This window comes from Halichoeres trimaculatus, unplaced genomic scaffold, assembly GCF_033239565.1.
Source record: "Halichoeres trimaculatus isolate MK-OKI-2021-1 unplaced genomic scaffold, fHalTri1.1 fHalTri1_scaffold_2, whole genome shotgun sequence".
Taxonomy (NCBI): Eukaryota; Metazoa; Chordata; class Actinopteri; order Labriformes; family Labridae; genus Halichoeres; species Halichoeres trimaculatus.
In genome coordinates this window covers 235,424-260,814 of record NW_027437180.1, presented here as the reverse complement: position 1 = coordinate 260,814, position 25,391 = coordinate 235,424, and the positions used below count along the sequence as shown (strand labels likewise).

Below are 25,391 nucleotides of genomic sequence, written 5' to 3'. Positions count from 1 at the left end.
TCGAGGAAAATCTGGTTCATAAATGACACAGTTTTAAGTCTAATGCGGCTCTTCAAAGCTGTCCAGCAGGCCCTCATTGTGGTCTTGCATCTGTAGGTATATATATATAATAGCTGTATAGGTTTTCAGATCCTTTTTTTTTTCGTATATTGGACCAGGGGGTTTATATCATGTTGCTTTGATTAAATTTTCTGAAAGAATACTTGTTGAGCACTCTTACCCACAGGAGAAAGATGCGATGCTGTCAGTATGTCTAAATTCCCAGAAGAATCCTTTGAGGAATAAACCACAAAGAATGACAACTGTTCCATGGTTTGGTAAAGAAGTGTGTGGGGTGCAGGACTTCCTGTGAAAGCTACCTTTAAAATGAAAAGATAACGCTTGTTCATATGTAATAGTTTATTTCTGCTTTCCACCTCACAGCCTTGCTGTGCACACAGACAGTAATTCTCGCCTTGTACCTTCTCTTCGGTTGGAGCCCAGCGCAACCTTCTCCATCCCCAACAGTACCAGAGGGACCCATTTAATTTTTGGACCCAGTGCTGCTGCAGTTACAGCTCTACAATTTGCTCAGATTGCGAGTCAGGCACAGGTTGCTCTCCAGCAGCTTGCTACTCTAGCAACCATAACTGTTGGCAACCAGTGGCACAACAACAACAGGATCGCAGCGGCATTGCCTCCTCACCTCGCCCTGCTCAGTCTTCTCAGTCGTCAGCAGGTGTCAGCTGTTGGGTTTAACATAGACACGAACGGCAAAACTCACAGTAACACGCATTCGTGTCTCTCTGCTGCAATGTATCACCACCACTCTCAGCATCAAGGATCACAATCCTTCTCAAATGGGCCCAGGCCTCCCCATCATCAGCCACCACCAAATCAACATCAGAACCGCTCCTCTAGTGATGTGCTGTCACAGGCCATGGGTTTCCAGTTTCCTCGTCCAACTCAGCTCCCTGATGAGCTAGAATCAGCTCTAGCTATTCGTGGTGCTAGGGATATGGACCACCGGCTCATTGACCACATGAGTCGACCAACCCAGCACCAGAACCAAAGCCCTGCTCCTGTGATAAGTCAACATGGAAGCTTTGGCCCAAACTCGATGGCGCTTGCCTCAGAAACTCAGCAAGGAGTAGACTGGTCAAGCTACCAACCTCCAACAAAACTGTTTTCCAGTCCTCCACCTGGTGCTAGTCACCAGTCCCAACGACCGCCTGGGTCTCAACAGCAGCCCCAGGGTAGCCATGCTGGAGCACGCATGCAAAGCTGGAAAACAAGTGACTCTCCGTCCCCTCAGGCTCGCCATCCACTGGGAAGTGGGGAAAATCAGGGAATGTACACACCCGAAAGTGCAGGAAGTATCTTGGCTAGCTTTGGACTATCAAATGAGGACTTAGAGGTGCTGAGTCACTACCCTGATGAGCAGCTCACCCCTGATACTTTACCGTTCATCCTCCGTGATATCCAGATCAACAAGACGGGGCCCCAGAATGCTGCTGCTTCTGCTTCATCATCCTCGTTCACAAGTGGCATCCAAGAAATGCCGTTGCTCCCCCCTCACTCGTCGCAATCCCCAGAGGTTCCCAGCCTTCTGACTGTCACACAGACAGCCGGTAAAGTCATTGACTATGGCCATGCAAGTCGGGCAAAAGAAGAAACTGGTGCCAGAAAGACTTTCAAGCGAGAGCAGCTTTCAACTGAAAGAACTGTTAAAATGTACCCAACGTCATTGCAATCCTCACCAACTCCAAAAACGATGAAAACCGAAAGGCGGCAAGTTCGTTTGGAACCTGCGGAACCAAGCAAACATGGAGATCAGGACTACCGCAGGACAAGTAGCGACCATCGAAAGATCAATCGGTCCCCTGCGAGAGAATTTCAGTCATCATCTAAGCCTCGTAATCTAGACCGGGACTACAGACAAGACGCACCAAAACCTAGGCCCGCATCTGAAACCAGGAAGGAGATCTCCTCTAGACGGCCTCTCTCTTCTTCGTCAGGCTCAAAACTACACAGCAGCAGTGGCAGCACCAGCAAGAAGTTACCAACCCCCACCATGATAAGTGATTTCTCAGCTGTATCTCCAAAGGTGTATCCCCATACCTGCTCACTGTGCCATACACAGTGTGATCAGGAAAAGGTGAGTGCCAACACGCCTCTCTAACAATGTCTGACTGAAATAGCTTCATTAATTCAGTTCAGACCCCAGGCTTTGTCAGGCACTTGAAAGTCAAGATGAATGGTTCTGCTGTCCTTAAGCACTGTCTTGCACGTCCCAGTAAAAATAAGTCAGGGACTGATCCGGCCAAACTTGTGGCTAAACAGCATGTTTGTTTGAATAGGTGATGCCAGCAGTGGCTGCTCGATAGTCTAGTTTTCTTTATTAACCCAAGTCATTTTTCCATATGATCAGCTTTTTAAAGCACATACTAGTGAGGCGCAAGGTGTGTTTGGTTGATTAAAGTTGCCATAGGCTCACTGTACACGTTTTCTCATCTTTTTGCTCAAATCAAGACATTTTGACTTCAGTAACTTTTAAAATGGTGTGAAGAAGTAGATTTCTAGATTTAAAAGTCAGGATTCAACTGTCTGATGAAAATAAAGAGGGCTCGATTAAAACGATCAGTCCCCTGATAAAGGCTGAAAGAGCCTCATCCCTCACATTGTAGTCCCGAGCCCCTTCCCATTTTCCAGTGCTAATCTGGCTGCAGACCAGGTATCAACTTTTGGTTGCCTAACTGAAAAATGCTTCTGTATTTACTCTTTCTGTAGTTTCATGATCAAAAACAGCATACAGATTAAAGTACTACTGACATATAACATGCTTCAGTAAAATTATGGTCAACATGGGTTGGTGTTTTATCCTATGATATGAAGAAACTTTAATGGTTAACAATGTTATTGACTGATATAATGGTTTACACTTCGCTTTAGTGTCACAACAATGTTAACTTATAAGGGGTTATCCAACTTTTACAGAGGAGGATTAGGTTTGCTGAAATAAAATGAAATAAAGAATCAAATCATCCTTTTTATGTAAAACTCAAAGAGCTGGATACCAAACAAAAATCTGGTACGAACAGGTTGATGGCTGTATTGCTCTAAAGCTCTACTACCGAGATGTATTCAGTCACAGATGGTGTGGTTTGTCAGTACCTAGGTGATGCTATGGTATGGCCTTATTTGCATGTTTCAGAGCAACAAAATTACCTTTCAGTTTCATCCTGTCCAAGAAAACATAAAAAATGCAGTAGGGGGGTGACAGGAGCGATACAGTTGGCTGTAGCTGTGTCTGGTTAAATTAACTTATAACTGGACCAGGGACAGGAAGAACCAGCACTGGCATGTGAACATTAACCTGTGAGGAGGACTGAAGGCTGCTGGAGCTAGCTCTTCCAGTGGTAGCCACACACTGCTAACCACTTTGGCCTTGTCTAACCACAGATTTAGTGAGCCTGTGTTTAGCTGTGTTACATTGTGCCGAGTTTGACAGTTTAAAATACGTTTTTTTTTTCACCTTTAGACTAGTCTGACAGTCAGGGTTTATATTTCTGTACAAACAAAAAGAACATCTGTAGTTCTGGTTTTAATCTCAGAGTTCTGACTTTTTCTATGTTCTGAAATTAAAGTGGACTAAAAAAAAAGACAAATTGAAGAGTCAGTGGCCTTTATCCTCTTCTGTAAAACCAGCAGGTTAGCTTGTGTTGGATTTTCTAAAGGGCATTTAGTCATTGTTATTTCACATGTTTTCCATGTAAGGTATTGATCTTGTATCTTAAATGTTTTAAGGTTATAGCTCTCAGTCTGCTGATTTGTTTGAGTTAAACATTGTTACCCCTGGATGTTTATCCTTGTGCTCTGAATTCAGTGCTCTGCATTGGTAAAGGGTTGATAAATGAGCAGCCAGTGGACTGAAGGTCTCTGACAACAACAGCACTTTATAAAACCTGTTTCGTTTTGTGTGTGTTTTCTTCTTTGTGAGTATTGTATCATGTGCTCATCTTGGAGGTTGGTAGTTACTCTGACATAATGGTCTGTAAGAGAGATTCAGACATGTTAAGCCAAAAACAAATGACTGAATATCCAGAGTAGTCGGTCAGAGGCTGTAACTCAGTTTGAATGTGAATATGATAGCAAAACGTTGTTGGTCAACAACAACATGATGAAAGCTCAGAGCCAGCTGACCCTTTGTCTCAGAACGACTCTTTGTTTGGTCCTCACTGTGCAACAAGTGCGTGAAGCTCTGTTTAAATTGTGTCTGATGATGTTTTCTTCCCATACCATTTGTTGTTTTTCTCCAGGACTGGGTTGACCACATTAACACTGTCAACCACACAGCTGCCTGCAGAGATCTGCGCAACAAGTGAGGACCTTTTTATACTACAACACACCTGTCCTATCTGTCAACCAGCCCTCTGTGCTATGGGTGCTAAAGAAGCTTCATGCTATTCAACTTTAGATCCTCGTTAGCTAAACGTAGAGGAAAGATGGACAGAGAGATGGGGTTTACAGTTTGGGGTTACCTCTGAGCAGGTCTGTGATTGTGATGGATGTTTGTGTGTGTGTCTCTACAGGTACCCTGACTGGAAGCTAAACACACCAAGGTCAGTTGGGGTCTGAGAGTCCTGTCAGCTGACAGGTCATGTGTTTGTTATGGTTTTTAAAGTTCCACAGGGTGGGAGAAATACCTGCACACAGCATGGAACTATGAGTGGAAATAATGTAACGTAACGTAACGCTGTGTAACGTCCCTGACTCTGAGTTAACCTGCATCAGTCTGTTCTGCAGTCCCGTCACTTAATTGAAGTTCTCTCTAATCCAGTGGGAGTGGGCAACATGGCAGCAGAGGCTCACGGGAACCCAAGACTCACTCTCCTTCTCAGTCTGTGTCCCCATCTGTGTCATGTTCGCTTTCCCCGAGCCCGCCTCACAGCAAACACAGGGTGAGGCCCCCCCACCACAGACCGCACGAGAGGCCGTACTTACCTCACCATCAACCTCGCCATCAACGCTACCCAGGTACACCCTCACTTTCCATGGGTGAATGTACAAATACATTTAGTTTAAGCTTCAGATTTTTTTTCAGATAACTGACGTGTCCACCTGGTTTGATAAGAATTCAGTTTTATCTCCTGAAATGACAACCTGACAACACCACTCCAGTGCCAGAGACAGGGAGATAAGCACAGAAAAAAAGATGATCTATGAAGGAGAAAAACAAAGAAAGAGTGAAAAAAAGACTTACTATGATAAGGTGAATGAAAAGTCAGCTTTCTTGGTTTACCTCTTTTTGGAACCTTTTTTTAAAAGGGTGAAGAGAGATTTGCAAAGGGGTTTAATGAATGTTGAAATTTAAGTGAGGCACACAGTTTATCATTGATATGCAGTGGATAAGTCTTCAGGTGTTAAATGTTTATCTGGGTTTCTTGCTGATGTTGCGGGCAGCGAGCAGTCTTTTTGGAAATGTGTATTTTTTACCTGAACCCTCTCTCCACGCTGTTTCGTTTTGCTCTCCCATGTTCCTCTCCTCTGTTATGGTGTGTCTTCAGGTGGTGCGTCCCACAGTGGACTGAAGCGTACTCATGATGAATCAACAAAGTTCTCCACTGATGCCAGCCGACATCCATCCTCCTCCTCTAGGGCGGGTCACGGCTCCAAACATGGACCGTCACAGTCCTCCACCAAGACTGCCAAGAGCGGGACAAAACCTGGAGTCAAAGCAACAAAGACAGCAAGTGGCAAGGCTGCAGACTCAGTGGGTGTTACTCCAGCTCTGTTAAAGAATCACTGTTTCTTAACCACGTTTGCTCACCAAGAGATGATTCATTAGGTGAACCTCCTCGTAAAACCCCTAAATTCAAAGTGTTTTGTTTCCAGTCTGCCAAACCTCCTCCTACCAAGAAGAAGAAGAAAGTGGTGGCTCCAGCCCAGGACTTGTCTGTGGCAGATCGTCTGGTTTATCTCACAGGAATACCAAACGATGCATCAGAACAGGAAGTTACAGATTTGGTGGGATCCTTTGGCAGAATCAACAATGTGATCCTCATGCCGTGCTCAGAGGAAGATAGCGAAAAGAGCGAGGGACAGAAGGTGCATTTCAAAGTTGCAGTTGTACAAAACCTTTTTGATGCATTTTACGGGAAATTTAACTTTGGTTTGTTTTTTTTTAATTCTCACAGTTACTTAGAGTTTAATATTTGTCGGACATTTTAAAACCAACAGTCAAAAACATGCAGTTATAAACAGTTCAAACTCCAGCCACTACCTGCACAGAGGCAATAAGAGCAGATCAAGGATCAGGCTACAGCTCTCTGCATTTATTCATTTAAGGTGCCATGGGATCTTGTTAATGCATGGACCCCCTTATGTCACAGTCCTGCTCGCCCGGTCAGGGTCCTGCTCACAAAACCCCCTGCTCATCACACACTGTCATTTATCATCTTGCTCCTCTGTTTCAGGCATCTGTGTGCATGATGAAGGCTGAAGACGCTCAGGCTCTGGCTAACTCCACAAACCTGTCCATCAGAGAGCAGCAGATCACTGCAACCACAGCACAGGTGGAGACACACACACATTGCTCTGATCATCCTAAAATTCAGTCTGAGGAGCACACGTCTTTTTTCAGGCCCTCACTGTCGAAAACTGAAAAAGGTTTTTTGTTAATTTTAGAAATCTGGAGAAAAGAAGTCCTCTGAAGACAGCAGGTTTGTTCCAGTCACTTTATCTTCTTATTCATGTAATGTGCACACTCACCTCATTCCTCACGAACCAACTCAGGCATGAACACTTCTGTCTTCACAGAAGACCAGCTGCAGAAGCAGACAAAGGTGATGCCAAGGAAGGTATGAAAACAATGTCTCTCTGTCCGATTCCATGACGACTGGTTTTTACATGTGAGATATATAAAATGACTATGTTGCAACCATCGAGTACAAACAGCAACCTAAATGTTTTCAGATGTCAGAACGTACTTCTCTTCAATGAATCACTCGTTTCACTCTCTGCTGCTCGTGCTCCTCTCACAGCGAGCACCACACTCCCCCACCCAGAAAAATTCTCCTGTGCCTGCATGTTTTGGTACTGGGAGAGGAGGAAAAAAGTCGCCTGCAGGTCTTATCAGTCACAGGTTGTGGGTTCCAGGGCTTGTTTTCTAGAGTGGACCTGCTTATTTGGGTTTGCTATGATCCCTGATTCTCTCCCAACTCTTTACAGCGAGAAATGCAGGCAACATGTTTTTGAGTTTCACTTTCGCTTTTCAGCCCACTCAGAATGAATTCTTTTACTGGAACTAAAAGTATTTACCTACATAAAGTTTAGTTTAAAGTAAAAGGTTTGCTCAACTCTACCTGATTGAGATTTCCTCTTTTTGCATTCAAAGGTTAAAAATCCAACTAAAAGGTCTGATTGAATTATTATACTGATGTCATTTTATGCATCAAAGGGTTGGATTTAACAATAATGAAGTGATTCAGAGGCAAAATCAGGATATCGAGATATATATCGTGTATCAAGATATAGCCAACAATTATTGAAATATTGGATTTTGGCCATATCATGCAGCCCTAAATATAGATCAGTATGACCTAAGGTCAGTCTGAACCAATGTATGGCTGTTCCCAAGTCAGGCTGATCCCTGGTCAGTCAAATCAAAGTTCAGTCTGATCCTTGGTTAGTCTGATCAAAGTTCAGTCTGATCCCTGGTTAGTCTGATCCCTGATCAGTCCCCTTGTTTGTGCATCTTTAAAGCAAAGACTTTTTAGGTGTAGCTGCTGGTTGCTCACGGAGGATTTGGTTTCTTTGTGTTTCAGTTTTCTAACCCTCTCTGTCAGCTGAAACCGTCCACTCTAAGAACTGTTTTCACCCTTAATTTTCTTCCACCGCTGTTCATCCCTCTTTTAACTTAATGTCTAATTGAAAATCGTTGCTGAATCATGAAGTCCTTAAAGCATACTAACTTGCTATTCTCTGGGTTTGCCTTTCTCTCCCCCTCCCTGCTGCAGGATCTGACGCTGAGATGAAAACTACAGAAGAGGTAAACACAACCCCCCCAAAAAAACAAAATGAAGCTCCAGGTGTTCAGGTAGGACAGTCAGTTAACCTGCTGCTATCATTTAATATTCAAACGGAGCTGTAGCTTCAGGTTTTCATTCAGTTTCAGGTAGGACAGTCAGTTAACCTGCTGCTATCATTTAATATTCAAACGGAGCTGTAGCTTCAGGTTTTCATTCAGTTTCAGGTAGGACAGTCAGTTAACCTGCTGTTATCATTTGATATTCAAACGGAGCTGTAGCTTCAGGTTTTCATTCAGTTTCAGTTAGGACAGTCAGTTAACCTGCTGCTATCATTTAATATTCAAACGGAGCTGTAGCTTCAGGTTTTCATTCAGTTTCAGGTAGGACAGTCAGTTAACCTGCTGCTATCATTTAATATTCAAACGGAGCTGTAGCTTCAGGTTTTCATTCAGTTTCAGGTAGGACAGTCAGTTAACCTGCTGTTATCATTTGATATTCAAACGGAGCTGTAGCTTCAGGTTTTCATTCAGTTTCAGTTAGGACAGTCAGTTAACCTGCTGCTATCATTTAATATTCAAATGCAGCTGATGCTCCAAGTGTTCAGGCAGTTTCAGGTAGGACAGTCAGTTAACCTGCTGCTATCATTTAATATTCAAACGGAGCTGTAGCTTCAGGTTTTCATTCAGTTTCAGGTAGGACAGTCAGTTAACCTGCTGCTATCATTTAATATTCAAACGGAGCTGTAGCTTCAGGTTTTCATTCAGTTTCAGGTAGGACAGTCAGTTAACCTGCTGCTATCATTTAATATTCAAACGGAGCTGTAGCTTCAGGTTTTCATTCAGTTTCAGGTAGGACAGTCAGTTAACCTGCTGCTATCATTTAATATTCAAACGGAGCTGTAGCTTCAGGTTTTCATTCAGTTTTAGGTAGGACAGTGAGTAATGCCAGTGTTGGGTTATGTACCTTGTACCCTGATCTTGTTTTCCTGCAGAGAGGCCTCGTGCTTATAACAGGACTACCCGATGGGGGCTGGTCAGAGAGTGACATCATCTCATTGGTCCAGCCGTTTGGGATGCCCTTTGACATCATCATGGCAACACAGATTGGACGGGTTAGTTCAGCTTTATCTGAAGTGTGTGTCAGGAAATACTACATATCTCCTCTCCTCTCCTCTCCTCTCCTCTCCTCTCCTCTCCTCTCCTCTCCTCTCCTCTCCTCTCCTCTCCTCTCCTCTCCTCTCCTCTCCTCTCCTCTCCTCTCCTCTCTAGTAATCGATGGTCTCTCAGGGAGGGTTTGGAGCATTTATATTCTCCTCTCCTGTCTTAAGAGCAGATAGTGTCTGAGTGTAACTACTCTAACTCAGCCTGTTGATGTGGAACAACCTGTGTTTGTAGGTGCTGCTGTCAGTGCCAGATGGGGAGACAGCACAGGAGATGGTGAAAGTGCATTCATTCAGGCCTGCAAAGATCAGGGACAGTGAGGTGAAGATGACCCACATCAAACAAAACATTGGCCTGAGCACACCGGTAAGGTTCTGTGTCCTTTAGGAGTTCTGCAAATAAAATCCTATTACTATTGCCCATTGTCTATTACCTAACACTACTGGATGTCTGTCAGTCACAAGTGAACTGTTAGCTACCTGGAGCTACCTGTTCTTCTTCCTGTGTTTAGTTTTGAAAATAACTGATGATGAAAGTAACAATGACTCTTTTCACTTAGGTGGCTCTTTACAATCTTCTGATGGCATCAGGGGCTCCATTCGTGAGTATTCCTCCAAGGAGCTTCATGGGCCTGAACTTTCCTTTGAAACAAAATAAATCAGGTTTCAAAGCTGTGTGTGTGTGTGTGTGTGTGTGTGTGTGTGTGTGTGTGTGTGTGTGTGTGTGTGTGTGTGTGTGTGTGTGTGTGTGTGTGTGTGTGTGTGTGTGTGTGTGTGTGTTTGGAAATAATAAAGAGTCTGAGTAAGCTGGCAGCACTCAGCTGGTCCTGAGTTTAATTAAGATGCACTGATCAAGAACCAAATGTTCGTCTGGGTCCTGCAGGACAGTCCTGCTCCTGTTGGCTGGAGCAGCCTGTTGGTGATCAGTAATGTCCCCAGCACCACGTCAGGTCCCTCTGAGGTCCAAAAACTGGTGCGACGCTTCGGCACCGTTATAAAGACCCTGGTGCTCAACAGCATGGTGAGGCTGCATTCACACCTTCACCTGTACATTACCCTGTACCTTGACCTGTGCCTTAACCTGTACCTAAACATGTACCTTAAACTGCAACTTAACCTGTACCTAAACATGTACCTTAAACTACTTAACCTGTACCTTACCCTTGACCCTACCCTAAACCTGAACCTGTACCAAACCCTGTACCTTACCCTTAACCCTACCCTAAACCTGAACCTGTACCAAACCCTGTACCTTAACCTTACCTTACCCTGAACCTTAACCTCTACCTTACCCTGAACCTTACACTGTAATTTCACTTTTACCTAACTCTGTTCCTTACCCTGTACCGTAACCTGTTCCTCGACCTGTCTTACCCTGTTCCTTACCCTCTACCTAAATCCATTCCTTAACTTGTGTCTTACCCTGAACCCTAAACTAAACCTTAAACTGTACCTTAAACTTTACCTTAACCTATACCTTAACCTGTTCCCTAAACTTAACTTTCACCTGTACCTTACCCTGTGTTTTAATCTTTGCCCCACCTCGTACCTTAACTGTCCCTTTACCTTAACCTGTCCTTGGGGCGGCTTTTGCTCAGTGGTAAACCAGTCGCCTTTCAACCTGGAGGTTAGGGGTAGGATTCCAGCTCCTGCAGTCATATGCCAAAGTGTCCTTGAGCAAGACATTGAACATATGTGGATGGGTGTGAATGTGTTAGATAAAACTGATGGTTTCCATTGGAAATCCTCTACTATCAGTGTGTGAATGTGGCGTGTATGGGTGAATGAGACCAGCAGTATAAAGGGCTTTGAGTGGTCTGAGAGACTAGAAAAGTGCTTTTTACGTGCTGGTCCTTTTACCATAACTTGTACCTGGTCCTGCGTCTACTGATCACCTTAGGGGGCACTTGCGGCCCACCTCTCCTCAGGTGGAGTGTTGCTCTTAACCTGGCGCTCTTTTTTTGTCTTTCAGGTCATTTGTGAAATGGCCACAGCAGCGATGGCTCTCTCGGTCTACAAACGTTTCCAGACGTTTCCGTGCATCATCCACAACAAACCTCTGTTCTTCTCCCGCAAGGCTGACCCCAGAGCCAACACACAGTCCAAAGTCATCTCTGCATACCTCGATCCATCAGAGGTCAGTAGCTTTGAACATTGTTTAGCAATGATTGTGAATTGACTGTCATTAAACCCTGACATGAAAAGTTGTCTGCAATCTGGTCTCAGGAAACACCTGCAAATGGAAAAAGCAGCAAAACATCAGCAGCTGGAGAAGAAGAAGAAGAAGAAAAGCATGCTAAAGAGGATTCTGGACCTCCATTGGAAGTGACGGAAAAAGGTTTTAACAGAAAGGAAGAGAAGATGGGGGGCACCGAGGAGAAGGCACTGTTTGTTGGGGACAAAGCGTTGGAAGAAAACCAGAGCAAAGACCAGGAGCAGGAAATCCCAAAAGAAGAGCTTGTTTCTGAGTCTTTGGTTCCACCAGACACCACGCCTGAACGAGACTCTGAGACAAGCCAGATGAACAGAGCAGAAGAGGAGAAAGATGGTGATGAATCAACAGATGAAAGAGAGAAAGCTGCTGCTGGTGACAAGACTGAGAGAACCACCCCTGATGGTGGAGCAGCTTCCAAAGAGACACCTGTGCCAGAGCCTGCAGAGGTCAAGAGCACCCTGCAGACCCCGAAAAAGGCAAGTCTCTCTGGAATCTGTGGTCACATTTGAAGTCAAGTGATGGAAAACAGGTTGATTCTCTCAAGTTGTTCCTACACATCTCTCTCCAGAGAATAGGTTTGTGTTTCTGATAGTGCACAGGTTTGCACTATCAATGTAAATGGTTTTAAAGAACTGTGCTATTTGTATTTATGATTAGTGTTTTTTTATCAAGGCCAATTTAAAAACTCAGCCTGTTAATGTTGATGTGCCTCCCCTCACAACACCAACTGACCTAACAGCCTTTAATCTGTTTGACCAGGCAAGTCTGGAGACGGTGGACACAGTGCAGGAGGAAAGCAAAACCAGTACAGTCAGCAGCTCCAACAACCGCTTTGAAGCTCCAACCAAAGGCAAACAAGAAGAGACTCGAGGAGAGAAAAAGCAAGCCCAGAAACCAGCACCAGAGCCTCAGCAGCCAAGCAAAAACCAGGCCGAGGACGAGGCCAAGAAGCAGGAGAGGGAGCTGAAAGAAAAAGAAGCAAGAAAGGAGAGGGACAGGAAAGACAGGGAAAAGAAGGAGAGGGAGAGGAGGGCCTGGGAGAGCAAGGAGAGGGCCCGAAAAGAGAGGGAGCGGGATGAAAGAGCCAGGAGAGAGAGGGAGAGGAGGGAGGAGGAGAGGAGAGAGAGAGAGAAGAGGGAGAGGAAGAGGATGCACAGTGAAGGCTCCACAGGACGGAGGTCGTCCAGCAGGTCAGAGGGAAACAAGCAGAACTCTGAAAGGGATGGACAGAATAAGAAACCTGAAGCTGCCGTTAAAAAGGTGAGACCAGGAGTCAGACCTGAAGCTGGAGGATGGAGTCTGCTCTGTGGAACGCTCACTGCTGTCTCTGTTCCTCTCCTGCTTTAGGTGGAGGAGGAGGAGGACTTCGACCAGTTTCCCTTCAACATGAGTGACTTTGTGACAGTGGATGAAGTTGGAGATGTGGCGGACCTCCCTGACTCTCCTCCTCCTCCTCCTCCTGCTACTGTTTTCATGGAAAAGCTGGAGGGGGAGGCAGGAGCTGCTTCATCAGTCCAAAGAGATGTTTCTGAGGTACAACCCCCACCCCCACCCCATTCAGAACCTGGAGGTTAGAGTCTGTTGAGGAAATTTCAGGAATCTTGACCTCTTTGACCTTTGTAAATAGCAAACGCTGCAGTTAAAAAAAAAAATCATGTACACAGGCCTGGAAGGAATATGGTGACCAGTACTTGTTCTTCCTTAAAACCAGCAAAAGTTAATCTGCTGTTTTTTGTGGGTGGCTTTGTTCACTCTATTCTGTTTGGTTTGTTACTCTCACTGACAACTGGAGGTCAGTGAAATTCCACTGTTCCCTTTTCAATTAAGAAGTGCAGCAATGACTTGTTTACATGTTGACAGTATCCTTTGTCGTGTTGGTCGTACTTTACTACGTACTATAGGATGACTGACCCCCCCCCCCCAAAAAAAAAAAAAAAATCAAAAAAAAAAAAGGGAGAAATCACATGCTGAATCGCAATCACAATATTAGAGCCAAAGTATAGCAAACAGATTGTTTTCCAAAATCATTCAGCCCTGGTCCGAGGCTTTTTAAGAAGTCTAGTTGTGACTTGTAGCTGATTTGAATGCAGTGACAGGTCCCCCTGCTGGCTGATAGGAGGAACAATAAGAGGTGATGTCCTTTGCTTATCGTGTAGATAGAGGTTTGTTTTGAGCTGCAAAACAAACTGGTCATTTTGAGGTTAATCCACTTTGTTCTATCGATTGGGCTTACTTGTTGTCTCCTCTACCCAGCCCCTGCTTTAACTGGTTTTAGTGGTCCCTGTTTGATTTCTGTCTCATTATACTAAGCCCTTGTTGTGAGCCGAGCTGACTCTTAAGTAGACGTGTTAGAGCATGTGAAACCTTATGCTTTCCTGGGTCTTGATCATGGAGTTAGCTGTCTCTGTGAGACCCTCAGACGGCCTCTGCCTCAGCTCCATCCAGGTGTCTGGTTGTGCAGATTGTCAGAATTGGGCCGTGGGGCCCGGTTGGTGCTGGGGTTGAGGGTGAGTCGCTGAGGCTCACTGGCATTAAAAAAACTCTCGTCATTTTGAGCAGACTCTCCCTTTATGACCTCATTCAGATGTATCCAAACAGCCCAGTCAGGACGGTTTGGACTCCTGAGTAGGGATGGGTGCCTTTCACATTTGAAACAATACAGTACATATGCCTGGTACCTGGTATCGATACTCAAAGGTACCGATTTTTGGTACTTGTTTGTGTTTATGTGGTAAAAAATATTGATTTGTTTAATAATGGTATAAAACAAATATATATATATATATTTTTCAATTTAACATATTCATTCTTCAGTATATAACCTTGCAAAAAAGATACCTAAACATGGTATCTTTTGATTTTACATAAATCGGTACCTGGTACTTTTCGGTACCTACAAAAGAACCTAATTTGGTACCCATCCCTACTCCTGAGAGTGACAGTGTTCACTACTAACTACAAATTGCTGTGTGATGCTGAAACAACAACAGTAATTATAATTTATTACGCCTCCCCTGGGTCGGCTTTTGCTAAGGGGGGAGGAGTGTAGCGCTCCTGTCACAAACCCACTCATGACATAGCCCCCACCATCCTGTGCACAGTCTTCACTACTCAGTTTTCCACACCCACGGGCTGGGCAGCACCACTCCCATTCACCAATGCCGCGCTGTTCAACTGCGCGATGAGGAAATGGATAAAGGAGCATGTCCAGAGAGTCCAGGGGGGAATAGTCAGTGAAGGAGAAGAGACGTGTGCGTCGAAGCGTCGGAAAGTTTATGCAGTCCGCGACTCATACTCGTCGGGAGGACCTTGCGTCGTTTAACGAGGCATCCGCCGAAGTAGGAGTTAAGTCCGGAGCATTCATTCGGGGTGGATTATTGAGAGGAGCGCCTCGTTGCTGTCCAACAGGTGGAAGAAAAGACCTCTGACTTACTGACTGACCATAACTTACGAAGGCTCCGTGAGTGATACCTGAGTGTGTGTGTGTGTGTGTGTGTGTGTGTGTGTGTGTGTGTGCAGATTAAAGAGAGAGAGCGGAAAGACGCTCTCATATTATTTTCTGTTTCGGGCGAGTCGGTCTGTGGTAAAACCCGGACTGGTTTTAAAGCCCAGGGTAATTTTCAGTGGTTTTTTTTACTGGACCGAGCTGTGTGGATAATTTATGTTGAAGACTGGAATGGACTTTGCACTCAAACTGAACTGAACTGAACTGAACTTAAACTGAGTTTACCTGGCTCACACCGCTGGTTTTTGTTTGTTTTGAGGTTGTTTCTTCTTGCATGCTGCATTGAATATAATTTGAAAAATCTACTTTGCTCCATTTGTTTTTCATTTCTGGTTGATGTGCACATAATTTCTGGTTTTTGCTCCTTTTTTTAATTTTGTGCGGGTATATAAAGATTTTCTTTATTTAATTGTCAGATGTGACTCTGACTGGCACCCCAGACTAACCTGCCACAGTTTATGTTTCACCCCTGGTTCAGAGGCTACAGAAAGTTCTCAACTTGTTCATGAATTCACCCTCAGAGCTCAATTACGGCCTCGTCCCTGTCATGGCGTTGTGGTTGTCTCACTGTGACCTCATTCCAGGAAACACCTGCTGAGGGAAACACTGAACCACACACCACTGCAGCCCCAGTGGGGTCCGATGGGCATGAGCCGGAGCCTGAAGCTGTGACGGAGCAGGCATCCTCGACTCCTGACCAGCTGTCTGACTCCCCCAACAGTCAAACGCTGCAAACGTATCAACCTGCTGCACCCGAGACAGGTACCAGCCCCAAGTGCTTCAAAGGACAAAGGAGGAGCCACCTCTCAGGACATTTTTCTGATTTTAACTCCAACATCACTCCATGTCAAAGTGTTCTTTCATTATTGTTCAGCAGACCAGGCAGACCCAGAAACCCAGCGGACCATACTGGAGGTCGACCCCCTCCCCATGCCGGCTGACTGCTCCTCAAACAGCCCAGAGGTAGTGATAGTAAAGGGGGCAGAGGAGGAGCATGACGCCTTCAGTAAGGTTAACAAAGATGAGGAGGGGGAGGAGCCAGTGAACAAAACAGAGGAGAGCAGGAAAACGCTGGATGAAGATGAAGAGGACGACAAGGCCAGAGCTGTTGCTGCGCAGACAGGTACACGTTCTAGTCCTGTTAGCGTACAGCGAGACTGAAGGACCCAAGTGAGGAGATCCAGAGACCAGGACCAGGACTCTGCTAACTTAAAAAAAAGATGATAATAACCTTCCAGTACAGTATCTGCATTTGGACCCAGTCCCAGTCTCAGTTTGGCACAGGGGTCAGTCTGTAGTTAAAAGATCTACAAGAGCATAAAGAAGCCCGGTCCCGGTCCTGGTTCAGAGGGGCCAAAGTAGAGATCAGCAGGTCAGACCAGGGATGCACGATAATTATCGAACCAATAGTTATGGAGCCATTAACAGGAAATTATTATGCCATTCCTATCGGTTCAATATTACGGTGGCTAGCCTCGATAACATGTATCTTTGTCAGCGTGCTCCCACTGTAAGACATGAACGGCCTGCAGTGAGTTATGCGTTGAAGCCGTTTTTTAAGAGGTTTTAAATCACAGTGAGTTTTTCTTACCTGGTTAAATAAAGGATATTATTATATTATTAAGCGGCGTCGGCATAAAAAAACAATGCTCCTTGACTGGTAAAATTTAAGTTCCCTCTCACATCGGAAAAGACTTGTTAACTCGGTCATATTGTGGTAGTTACAGACTTGAATTGGCACCCACAGTGTTTTTTTTCGCATGTTACGCATAAACAATACAAATACAAACTCAAAAAGGCAGAAAGAAGGACTAGCAAGCATGTGAACCGTGATTTTCCATCACACCCTAAATGCATCGCAACACAGCCCAGCATGTTGATAGATAGATAGATAGATAGATAGATAGATAGATAGATAGATAGATAGATAGATAGATAGATAGATAGATAGATAGATAGATAGATAGATAGATAGGAACTTCATTAATCCCTCAGGAAGGTTACCCCAGGAAATTCAGATTCCAGAAGCAGTTGCACCAAAGAATAGAACCAGCACACAAGTAGGAAAAAATATATAGGATACAAACTCAAGTTATATACAAGCACTATACTGTACACAGTAGCTGCAGTTATAATAGTACTTTGGTTTTATTTATAGAATTCATGTCATGTTCTCAGGTTAATATATAAATGTTTGAGAGTGTGTGTTATCAGTGATCGGTATCGGCCTGTAGAAGCTGAAAATTATCGGTTATCGGTATTGGTTCAAGAAAAAAATGATCGTGCATCCCTAGGTCGGAGTTACAAAAAAAAAAAAAAAGAAAGTTAATGCTGTCACTGCATCTCTGTTAATGTCTGTGAATGTGTGAAAGGTATGAAATGGGATGGTACCAAGTCCATCAGGGTTTCTGAGGTTTGTTAGCAGCTGAAACATGCCTATCAGAGATCTGTTTCACGTGAGAGAGAGTCAGGAGAAAGTCCTGGCCGGGACGTCCCATGGAAAACAGAGCAGCTGGGGTTTACATCGTGAGCACCAGCTCCTGCTCCTCCACATCCCTGTAGCCCTGTAATGAAGTGTGTTTCTAACAGGAAAACACAAGAGACCTGACGACAACGCAGACCCTGAGGAGGAAAGTGTGAGGAAGAAACTGAGAACAGAGATGCCTCCCAACACAGACCACACCCTCCCCCCTTTTGACCCCAGCTCCCCAGTTGGTAAGCCAGCCTGTCTCAGCTCCAAAGACTTCATGATCTGATCCTGGCCAGCAGCTAAGGTCCTGTCTGTGTCCACAGGTTTGGAGTTCTTGGTCCCAAAGACAGGGTTCTTCTGTAGGGCGTGTAACAGGTTCTTCAGTGGGAACAAAGAGGCAGAGATCAGCCACTGCAAAACCCTCAAACACTACCAGAGCCTGCAGGTAAGCATAAAACACTGATACACTCAATCAGGACTATAAGGAGGAACAATCGAAATCTGCTCTCAGATAATCCTCCTTAGTCCATACACCTCCATCTCTGAGGTCCTGCTCTGAGATAGTCCCCTATCTCTGAGGTGTTCCTCCATCTCTGAGGTGGTTCTCATACTCTGAGGTAGTTCTCCTCCTCTGAGGTGGTTCTCCTCCTCTTAAGTGGTTCTCCTACTCTGAGGTGGTTCTCATACTCTGAGGTAGTTCTCCTCCTCTGAGGTGGTTCTCCTCCTCTTAAGTGGTTCTCCTACTCTGAGGTGGTTCTCCTCCTCTGAGGTGGTTCTCCTCCTCTTAAGTGGTTCTCCTACTCTGAGGTGGTTCTCATACTCTGAGGTAGTTCTCCTCCTCTGAGGTGGTTCTCCTCCTCTTAAGTGGTTCTCCTACTCTGAGGTGGTTCTCCTCCTCTGAGGTGGTTCTCCTACTCTGAGGTGGTTCTCCTCCTCTGAGGTGGTTCTCCTCCTCTGAGGTGGTTCTCCTCCTCTTAAGTGGTTCTCCTACTCTGAGGTGGTTCTCCTCCTCTGAGGTGGTTCTCCTCCTCTGAGGTGGTTCTCCTCCTCTGAGGTGGTTCTCCTACTCTGAGGTGGTTCTCCTCCTCTGAGGTGGTTTTCCTACTCTGAGGTGGTTCTACTTCTCTGAGGTGGTTTTCCTCCTCTGAGGTGGTTTTCCTACTCTGAGGTGGTTCTACTTCTCTGAGGTGGTTTTCCTCCTCTCAGGTGGTTCTCCTACTCTGAGGTGGTTCTCCTACTCTGAGATGGTTCTCCTCCTCTGAACTAGTCCTCCTCCTCTGTGGTGGTCCCCCTCCTCTATGGCTGTCCTTGAAGACAGTCCTGTCTGATCAATGTGAGCAATAAAAACCAGGCTGCTACTACCTGTTGGGACCTGAGAGCTGTTGATGTGAGGAAGTGGATCCAGGCTGCTACTACCTGTGGGGACCTGTAGAGCTGTAGGTGTGAGGTAGTGGATCCAGGCTGCTGCCTGTGGGGACCTGTAGAGCTGTAGGTGTGAGGAAGTGGATCCAGGCTGCTGCCTGTGGGGACCTGTAGAGCTGTAGGTGTAAGGAAGTGGATCCGGGCTGCTGCCTGTGGGGACCTGTAGAGCTGTAGATGTGAGGTAGTGGATCCAGGCTGCTGCTGCCTGTGGGGACCTGAGCGCCTTAGGTGTGAGGTAGTGGATCCAGGCTGCTGTCTGTGGGGACCTGTAGAGCTGTGGGTGTGAGGTAGTGGATCCAGGCTGCTGCTGCCTGTGGAGACCTGTAGAGCTGTGGGTGTGAGGTAGTTGATCCAGGCTGCTGCTGCCTGTGGGGACCTGTAGAGCTGTAGGTGTGAGGTAGTGGATCCAGGCTGCTGCTGCCTGTGGGGACCTGTGGGCTGTAGGTGGGAGGTAGTGGATCCAGGCTGCTGTCTGTGGGAACCTGAAGAGCTGTGGGTGTGAGGTAGTGGATCCAGGCTGCTGCTGCCTGTGGGGACCTGTAGAGCTGTAGGTGTGAGGTAGTGGATCCAGGCTGCTGTCTGTGGGGACCTGTAGAGCTGTAGGTGTGAGGTAGTGGATCCAGGCTGATGTCTGTGGGGACCTGTAGAGCTGTAGGTGTGAGGTAGTGGATCCTGGCTGCTGCTGCCTGTGGGGACCTGTAGAGCTGTGGGTGTGAGGTAGAACATCCAGGCTGCTGCTGCCTGTGGGGTCCTGTAGAGCTGTTAGTGTGAGGTAGTGGATCCAGGCTGCTGCTGCCTGTGGAGACCTGTAGAGCTGTGGGTGTGAGGTAGTGGATCCAGGCTGCTGATGTCTGTGGGGACCTGTAGAGCTGTAGGTGTGAGGTAGTGGATCCAGGCTGCTGCTGCCTGTTGGGACCTGTAGAGCTGTAGGTGTGAGGTAGTGGATCCAGGCATCTGTCTGTGGGGACCTGTAGAGCTGTAGGTGTGAGGTAGTGGATCCAGGCTGCTGCTGCCTGTGGAGACCTGTAGAGCTGTGGGTGTGAGGTAGTGGATCCAGGCTGCTGCTGCCTGTGGGGACCTGTAGAGCTGTAGGTGTGAGGTAGTGGACCCAGGCTGCTGCTGCCTGTGGGGACCTGAGCACTGTAGGTGTGAGGTAGTGGATCCAGGCTGCTGCCTGTGGGGACCTGTAGAGCTGTAGATGTGAGGTAGTGTATCCAGGCTGCTGCTGCCTGTGGGGACCTGAGCGCCTTAGGTGTGAGGTAGTGGATCCAGGCTGCTGTCTGTGGGGACCTGTAGAGCTGTGGGTGTGAGGTAGTGGATCCAGGCTGCTGCTGCCTGTGGAGACCTGTAGAGCTGTGGGTGTGAGGTAGTTGATCCAGGCTGCTGCTGCCTGTGGGGACCTGTAGAGCTGTAGGTGTGAGGTAGTGGATCCAGGCTGCTGCTGCCTGTGGGGACCTGTGGGCTGTAGGTGTGAGGTAGTGGATCCAGGCTGCTGTCTGTGGGGACCTGAAGAGCTGTGGGTGTGAGGTAGTGGATCCAGGCTGCTGCTGCCTGTGGGGACCTGTAGAGCTGTAGGTGTGAGGTAGTGGATCCAGGCTGCTGTCTGTGGGGACCTGTAGAGCTGTAGGTGTGAGGTAGTGGATCCAGGCTGATGTCTGTGGGGACCTGTAGAGCTGTAGGTGTGAGGTAGTGGATCCTGGCTGCTGCTGCCTGTGGGGACCTGTAGAGCTGTGGGTGTAAGGTAGAACATCCAGGCTGCTGCTGCCTGTGGGGTCCTGTAGAGCTGTGGGTGTGAGGTAGTGGATCCAGGCTGCTGCTGCCTGTGGAGACCTGTAGAGCTGTGGGTGTGAGGTAGTGGATCCAGGCTGCTGATGTCTGTGGGGACCTGTAGAGCTGTAGGTGTGAGGTAGTGGATCCAGGCTGCTGCTGCCTGTGGGGACCTGTAGAGCTGTAGGTGTGAGGTAGTGGATCCAGGCATCTGTCTGTGGGGACCTGTAGAGCTGTAGGTGTAAGGGAGTGGATCCAGGCTGCTGCTGCCTGTGGAGACCTGTAGAGCTGTGGGTGTGAGGTAGTGGATCCAGGCTGCTGCTGCCTGTGGGGACCTGTAGAGCTGTAGGTGTGAGGTAGTGGACCCAGGCTGCTGCTGCCTGTGGGGACCTGAGCACTGTAGGTGTGAGGTAGTGGATCCAGGCTGCTGTCTGTGGGGACCTGTAGAGCTGTAGGTGTGAGGTAGTGGATCCAGGCTGCTGTCTGTGGGGACCTGTAAAGCTGTAGGTGTGAGGTAGTGGATCCAGGCTGCTGCTGCCTGTGGGGACCTGTATAGCTGTCGGTGTGAGGTAGTGGATCCGGGCTGCTGCTGCCTGTGGGGACCTGTAGAGCTGTAGGTGTGAGGTAGTGGATCCAAGCTGCTGTCTGTGGGGACCTGTAGAGCTGTAGGTGTGAGGTAGTGGATCCAGGCTGCTGCTGCCTGTGGGGACCTGTAGAGCTGTAGTTGTGAGGTAGTGGATCCAGGCTGCTGCTGCCTGTGGGGACCTGTAGAGCTGTGGGTGTGAGGTAGTGGATCCAGGCTGCTGTCTGTGGGGACCTGTAGAGCTGTAGGTGTGAGGTAGTGGATCCAGGCTGCTGTCTGTGGGGACCTGTAAAGCTGTAGGTCTGAGGTAGTGGATCCAGGCTGCTGCTGCCTGTGGGGACCTGTATAGCTGTCGGTGTGAGGTAGTGGATCCGGGCTGCTGCTGCCTGTGGGGACCTGTAGAGCTGTAGGTGTGAGGTAGTGGATCCAAGCTGCTGTCTGTGGGGACCTGTAGAGCTGTAGGTGTGAGGTAGTGGATCCAGGCTGCTGTCTGTGGGGACCTGTAGAGCTGTAGGTGTGAGGTTGTGGATCCAGGCTGCTGTCTGTGGGGACCTGTAGAGCTGTGGGTGTGAGGTAGTGGATCCAGGCTGCTGCTGCCTGTGGAGACCTGTAGAGCTGTAGGTTGAGGTAGTGGATCCAGGCTGCTGCTGCCTGTTGGGACCTGTAGAGCTGTAGGTGTGATGTAGTGGATCCAGGCTGCTGCTGCTTATGGGGACCTGTAGAGCTGTAGGTGTGAGGTAGTGGATCCAGGCTGCTGCTGCCTGTGGGGACCTGTAGAGCTGTAGGTGTGAGGTAGTGGATCCAGGCTGCTGCTGCCTGTGGGGACCTGTAGAGCTGTAGGTGTGAGGTAGTGGATCCAGGCTGCTGTCTGTGGGGACCTGTAGAGCTGTAGGTGTGAGGTAGTGGATCCAGGCTGCTGTCTGTGGGGACCTGTAGAGCTGTAGGTGTGAGGTAGTGGATCCAGGCTGCTGCTGCCTGTGGGGACCTGAGCGCTGTAGGTGTGAGGTAGTGGATCCAGGCTGCTGTTTGTGGGGACCTGTAGAGCTGTTGGTGTGAGGTAGTGGATCCAGGCTGCTGCCTGTGGAGACCTGTAGAGCTGTAGGTTGAGGTAGTGGATCCTGGCTGCTGCTGCCTGTGGGGACCTGTAGAGCTGTAGGTGTGAGGTAGTGGATCCAGGCTGCTGCTGCTTGTGGGGACCTGTAGAGCTGTAGGTGTGATGTAGTGGATCCAGGCTGCTGTCTGTGGGGACCTGTAGAGTTGTAGGTGTGAGGTAGTGGATCCAGGCCGCTGTCGGTGGGGACCTGTACAGCTGTGGGTGTGAGGTAGTGGAACCAGGCTGCTGCTGCCTGTGGGGACCTGTAGAGCTGTGGGTGTGAGGTAGTGGATCCAGGCTGCTGCTGCCTGTGGGGACCTGTAGAGCTGTAGGTGTGAGGTAGTGGATCCAGGCTGCTGCTGCCTGTGGGGACCTGAGCGCTGTAGGTGTGATGTATTGGATCCAGGCTGCTGTCTGTGGGGACCTGTAGAGCTGTGGGTGTGAGGTAGTGGATCCAGGCTGCTGCTGCCTGTGGAGACCTGAGCACTGTAGGTGTGAGGTAGTGGATCCAGGCTGCTGTCTGTGGGGACCTGTAGGGCTGTGGGTGTGAGGTAGTGGATCCAGGCTGCTGCTGCCTGTGGAGACCTGTAGAGCTGTGGGTGTGAGGTAGTGGATCCAGGCTGCTGCTGCCTGTGGGGACCTGTAGAGCTGTAGGTGTGAGGTAGTGGATCCAGGCTGCTGCTGCCTGTGGAGACCTGTAGAGCTGTTGGTGTGAGGTAGTGGATCCAGGCAGCTGCTGCCTATGGGGACCTGTAGAGTTGTAGGTGTGAGGTAGTGGATCCAGGCTGCTGTCTGTGGGGACCTGTAGAGCTGTAGGTGTGAGGTAGTGGATCCAGGCTGCTCTCTGTGGGGACCTGTAGAGCTGTCGGTGTGAGGTAGTGGATCCAGGCTGCTGCTGCCTGTGGAGACCTGTAGAGCTGTGGGTGTGAGGTGGTAGATCCAGGCTGCTGCTGCCTGTGGGGACCTGTAGAGCTGTAGGTGTGAGGTAGTGGATCCAGGCTGCTGTCTGTGGGGACCTGTAGAGCTGTGGGTGTGAGGTAGTGGATCCAGGCTGCTGCTGTCTGTGGGGAACTGTAGAGCTATGGGTGTGAGGTAGTGGATCCAGGCTGCTGCTGCCTGTGGAGACCTGCAGAGCTGTGGGTGTGAGGTAGTGGATCCAGGCTGCTGCTGCCTGTGGAGACCTGCAGAGCTGTAGGTGTGAGGTAGTGGATCCAGGCTGCTGTTTGTGGGGACCTGTAGAGCTGTTGGTGTGAGGTAGTGGATCCAGGCTGCTGCCTGTGGAGACCTGTAGAGCTGTAGGTTGAGGTAGTGGATCCAGGCTGCTGCTGCCTGTGGGGACCTGTAGAGCTGTAGGTGTGAGGTAGTGGATCCAGGCTGCTGCTGCTTGTGGGGACCTGTAGAGCTGTAGGTGTGAGGTAGTGGATCCAGGCTGCTGTCTGTTGGGACCTGTAGAGCTGTAGGTGTGAGGTAGTGGATCCAGGCTGCTGTCTGTGGGGACCTGTAGAGCTGTGGGTGTGAGGTAGTGGAACCAGGCTGCTGCTGCCTGTGGAGACCTATAGAGCTGTGGGTGTGAGGTACTGGATCCAGCCTGCTGCTGCCTGTGGGGACCTGTAGAGCTGTAGGTGTGAGGTAGTGGATCCAGGCTGCTGCTGCCTGTGGGGACCTGAGCGCTGTAGGTGTGATGTATTGGATCCAGGCTGCTGTCTGTGGGGACCTGTAGAGCTGTGGGTGTGAGGTAGTGGATCCAGGCTGCTGCTGCCTGTGGGGACCTGAGCACTGTAGGTGTGAGGTAGTGGATCCAGGCTGCTGTCTGTGGGGACCTTTAGGGCTGTGGGTGTGAGGTAGTGGATCCAGGCTGCTGCTGCCTGTGGAGACCTGTAGAGCTGTGGGTGTGAGGTAGTGGATCCAGGCTGCTGCTGCCTGTGGGGACCCGAGCGCTGTAGGTGTGAGGTAGTGGATCCAGGCTGCTGTCTTTGGGGACCTGTAGAGCTGTAGGTGTGAGGTAGTGGATCCAGGCTGCTGTCTGTGGGGACCTGTAGAGCTGTGGGTGTGAGGTAGTGGATCCAGGCTGCTGCTGCCTGTGGGGACCTGAAGAGCGTTAGGTGTAAGGTAGTGGATCCAGGCTGCTGCCTGTAACCTTTCTGACCAGCCTGCCTGGTCCTCTGGTGCTCAGCTGCTCCACAACAGTACTCCTTCTGGCTTAGGATTCAGCGGCTCTGTAGAAACACCTCCTCTTCTCTGTTTTAGATCAAAACCTGTGTGTTCTTGTTCTGGGAGGAGAAAACATCCTGGACTAATGTATGGACCTGGTTCTTTCTTTTTCAGAAATTCCTGCAGACCAGGAAGACAGTGGATGTGAGCCATCAGGTGTCGAGCTGAATGAAATTAACTGTGGACTGAACTATCCATTCCCTTTATTTTGTGGTTTCTCTGAGGGTCCAGGTTCTGTGGTTGATGTAGAATAATCTGGTTTGAATTTGTGCTCATGATGATGGATTTCTCTAAATGTTAAAGAAATGAGTGTACTGTAAAGATGTTTGCTTTCCTCCAAACAGTGAATAAATTGTTTGTACTTATTTGTTGCTTCTTGTTTCTTTTTTTACAGTTAGCTCTATGTCACATTTCCACTGGTTTAACACTAAGGCTCTGTCTGTGGAACATTACTAACATGTTAATTACAATTACATGTCATTTACATGTGAGTGACTTCTAGTTATGATGCAGGGCCGACAGGTTGCACTTAACTTGGCTGTCCACTAACTTTATGGCAAAGTCTTTTTTAAAAGGACCAAGGTATACTGTCTTGACTACCTGCAGAGGCTTTGTGGAGGATGATGCCATCCAAAAAATGTAAACCGAGTCAAGAATCTATGAGGGAGGTGAAGACAGGTATGATGACAACACTTGCCAAAGAAGCAGCAGGTGAAGCAGGCGCTGTTACTAATGAAGACGAAGTTACTAATGATCTGCCTACAAACAGTGATATTCTGGGGGCTTCTGTCTGAATCTGTGTGTCTCTCTCTTCCTTTCTGTGTGTGTGTGTGTGTGTGTATCCCTCTCTCTCTGCCCCCCCCCCCTTTCTCTCCATACTTCTCACTCCCACTCTCTCTCCTCTATCTGTGTCTCTCTAACCCCAACGGTCTCCTCAGATGTCTGTCTAACATGAGT

General features: G+C 48.1%; 1 protein-coding gene across 2 annotated transcripts; it reads left to right on the top strand.

Annotated features, from left to right (window-relative positions):
• Positions 1 to 294: 294 nt before the first annotated feature.
• Positions 295 to 24,771, top strand: LOC141801656 (uncharacterized). 2 transcript variants are annotated; one of them, XM_074684801.1, is made up of 24 exons: positions 295 to 317; positions 424 to 2,137; positions 4,299 to 4,360; positions 4,572 to 4,601; positions 4,820 to 5,016; positions 5,547 to 5,752; positions 5,875 to 6,087; positions 6,456 to 6,554; positions 6,667 to 6,701; positions 6,799 to 6,839; positions 7,998 to 8,029; positions 9,001 to 9,120; positions 9,404 to 9,535; positions 9,729 to 9,770; positions 10,052 to 10,189; positions 11,141 to 11,305; positions 11,395 to 11,859; positions 12,143 to 12,643; positions 12,731 to 12,916; positions 15,473 to 15,650; positions 15,766 to 16,011; positions 17,478 to 17,603; positions 17,682 to 17,803; positions 24,549 to 24,771. In XM_074684801.1, exons 1-24 carry the CDS (start codon positions 310 to 312, stop codon positions 24,600 to 24,602), a joined length of 5,112 nt encoding a protein of 1,703 aa, XP_074540902.1. In that variant the 5' UTR covers positions 295 to 309; the 3' UTR covers positions 24,603 to 24,771. The 2 variants fall into 2 exon arrangements, with proteins under 2 accessions (XP_074540902.1, XP_074540892.1); XM_074684791.1 differs by having other exon boundaries at positions 15,763 to 16,011.
• The last annotated feature ends 620 nt before the right edge of the window (positions 24,772 to 25,391 follow it).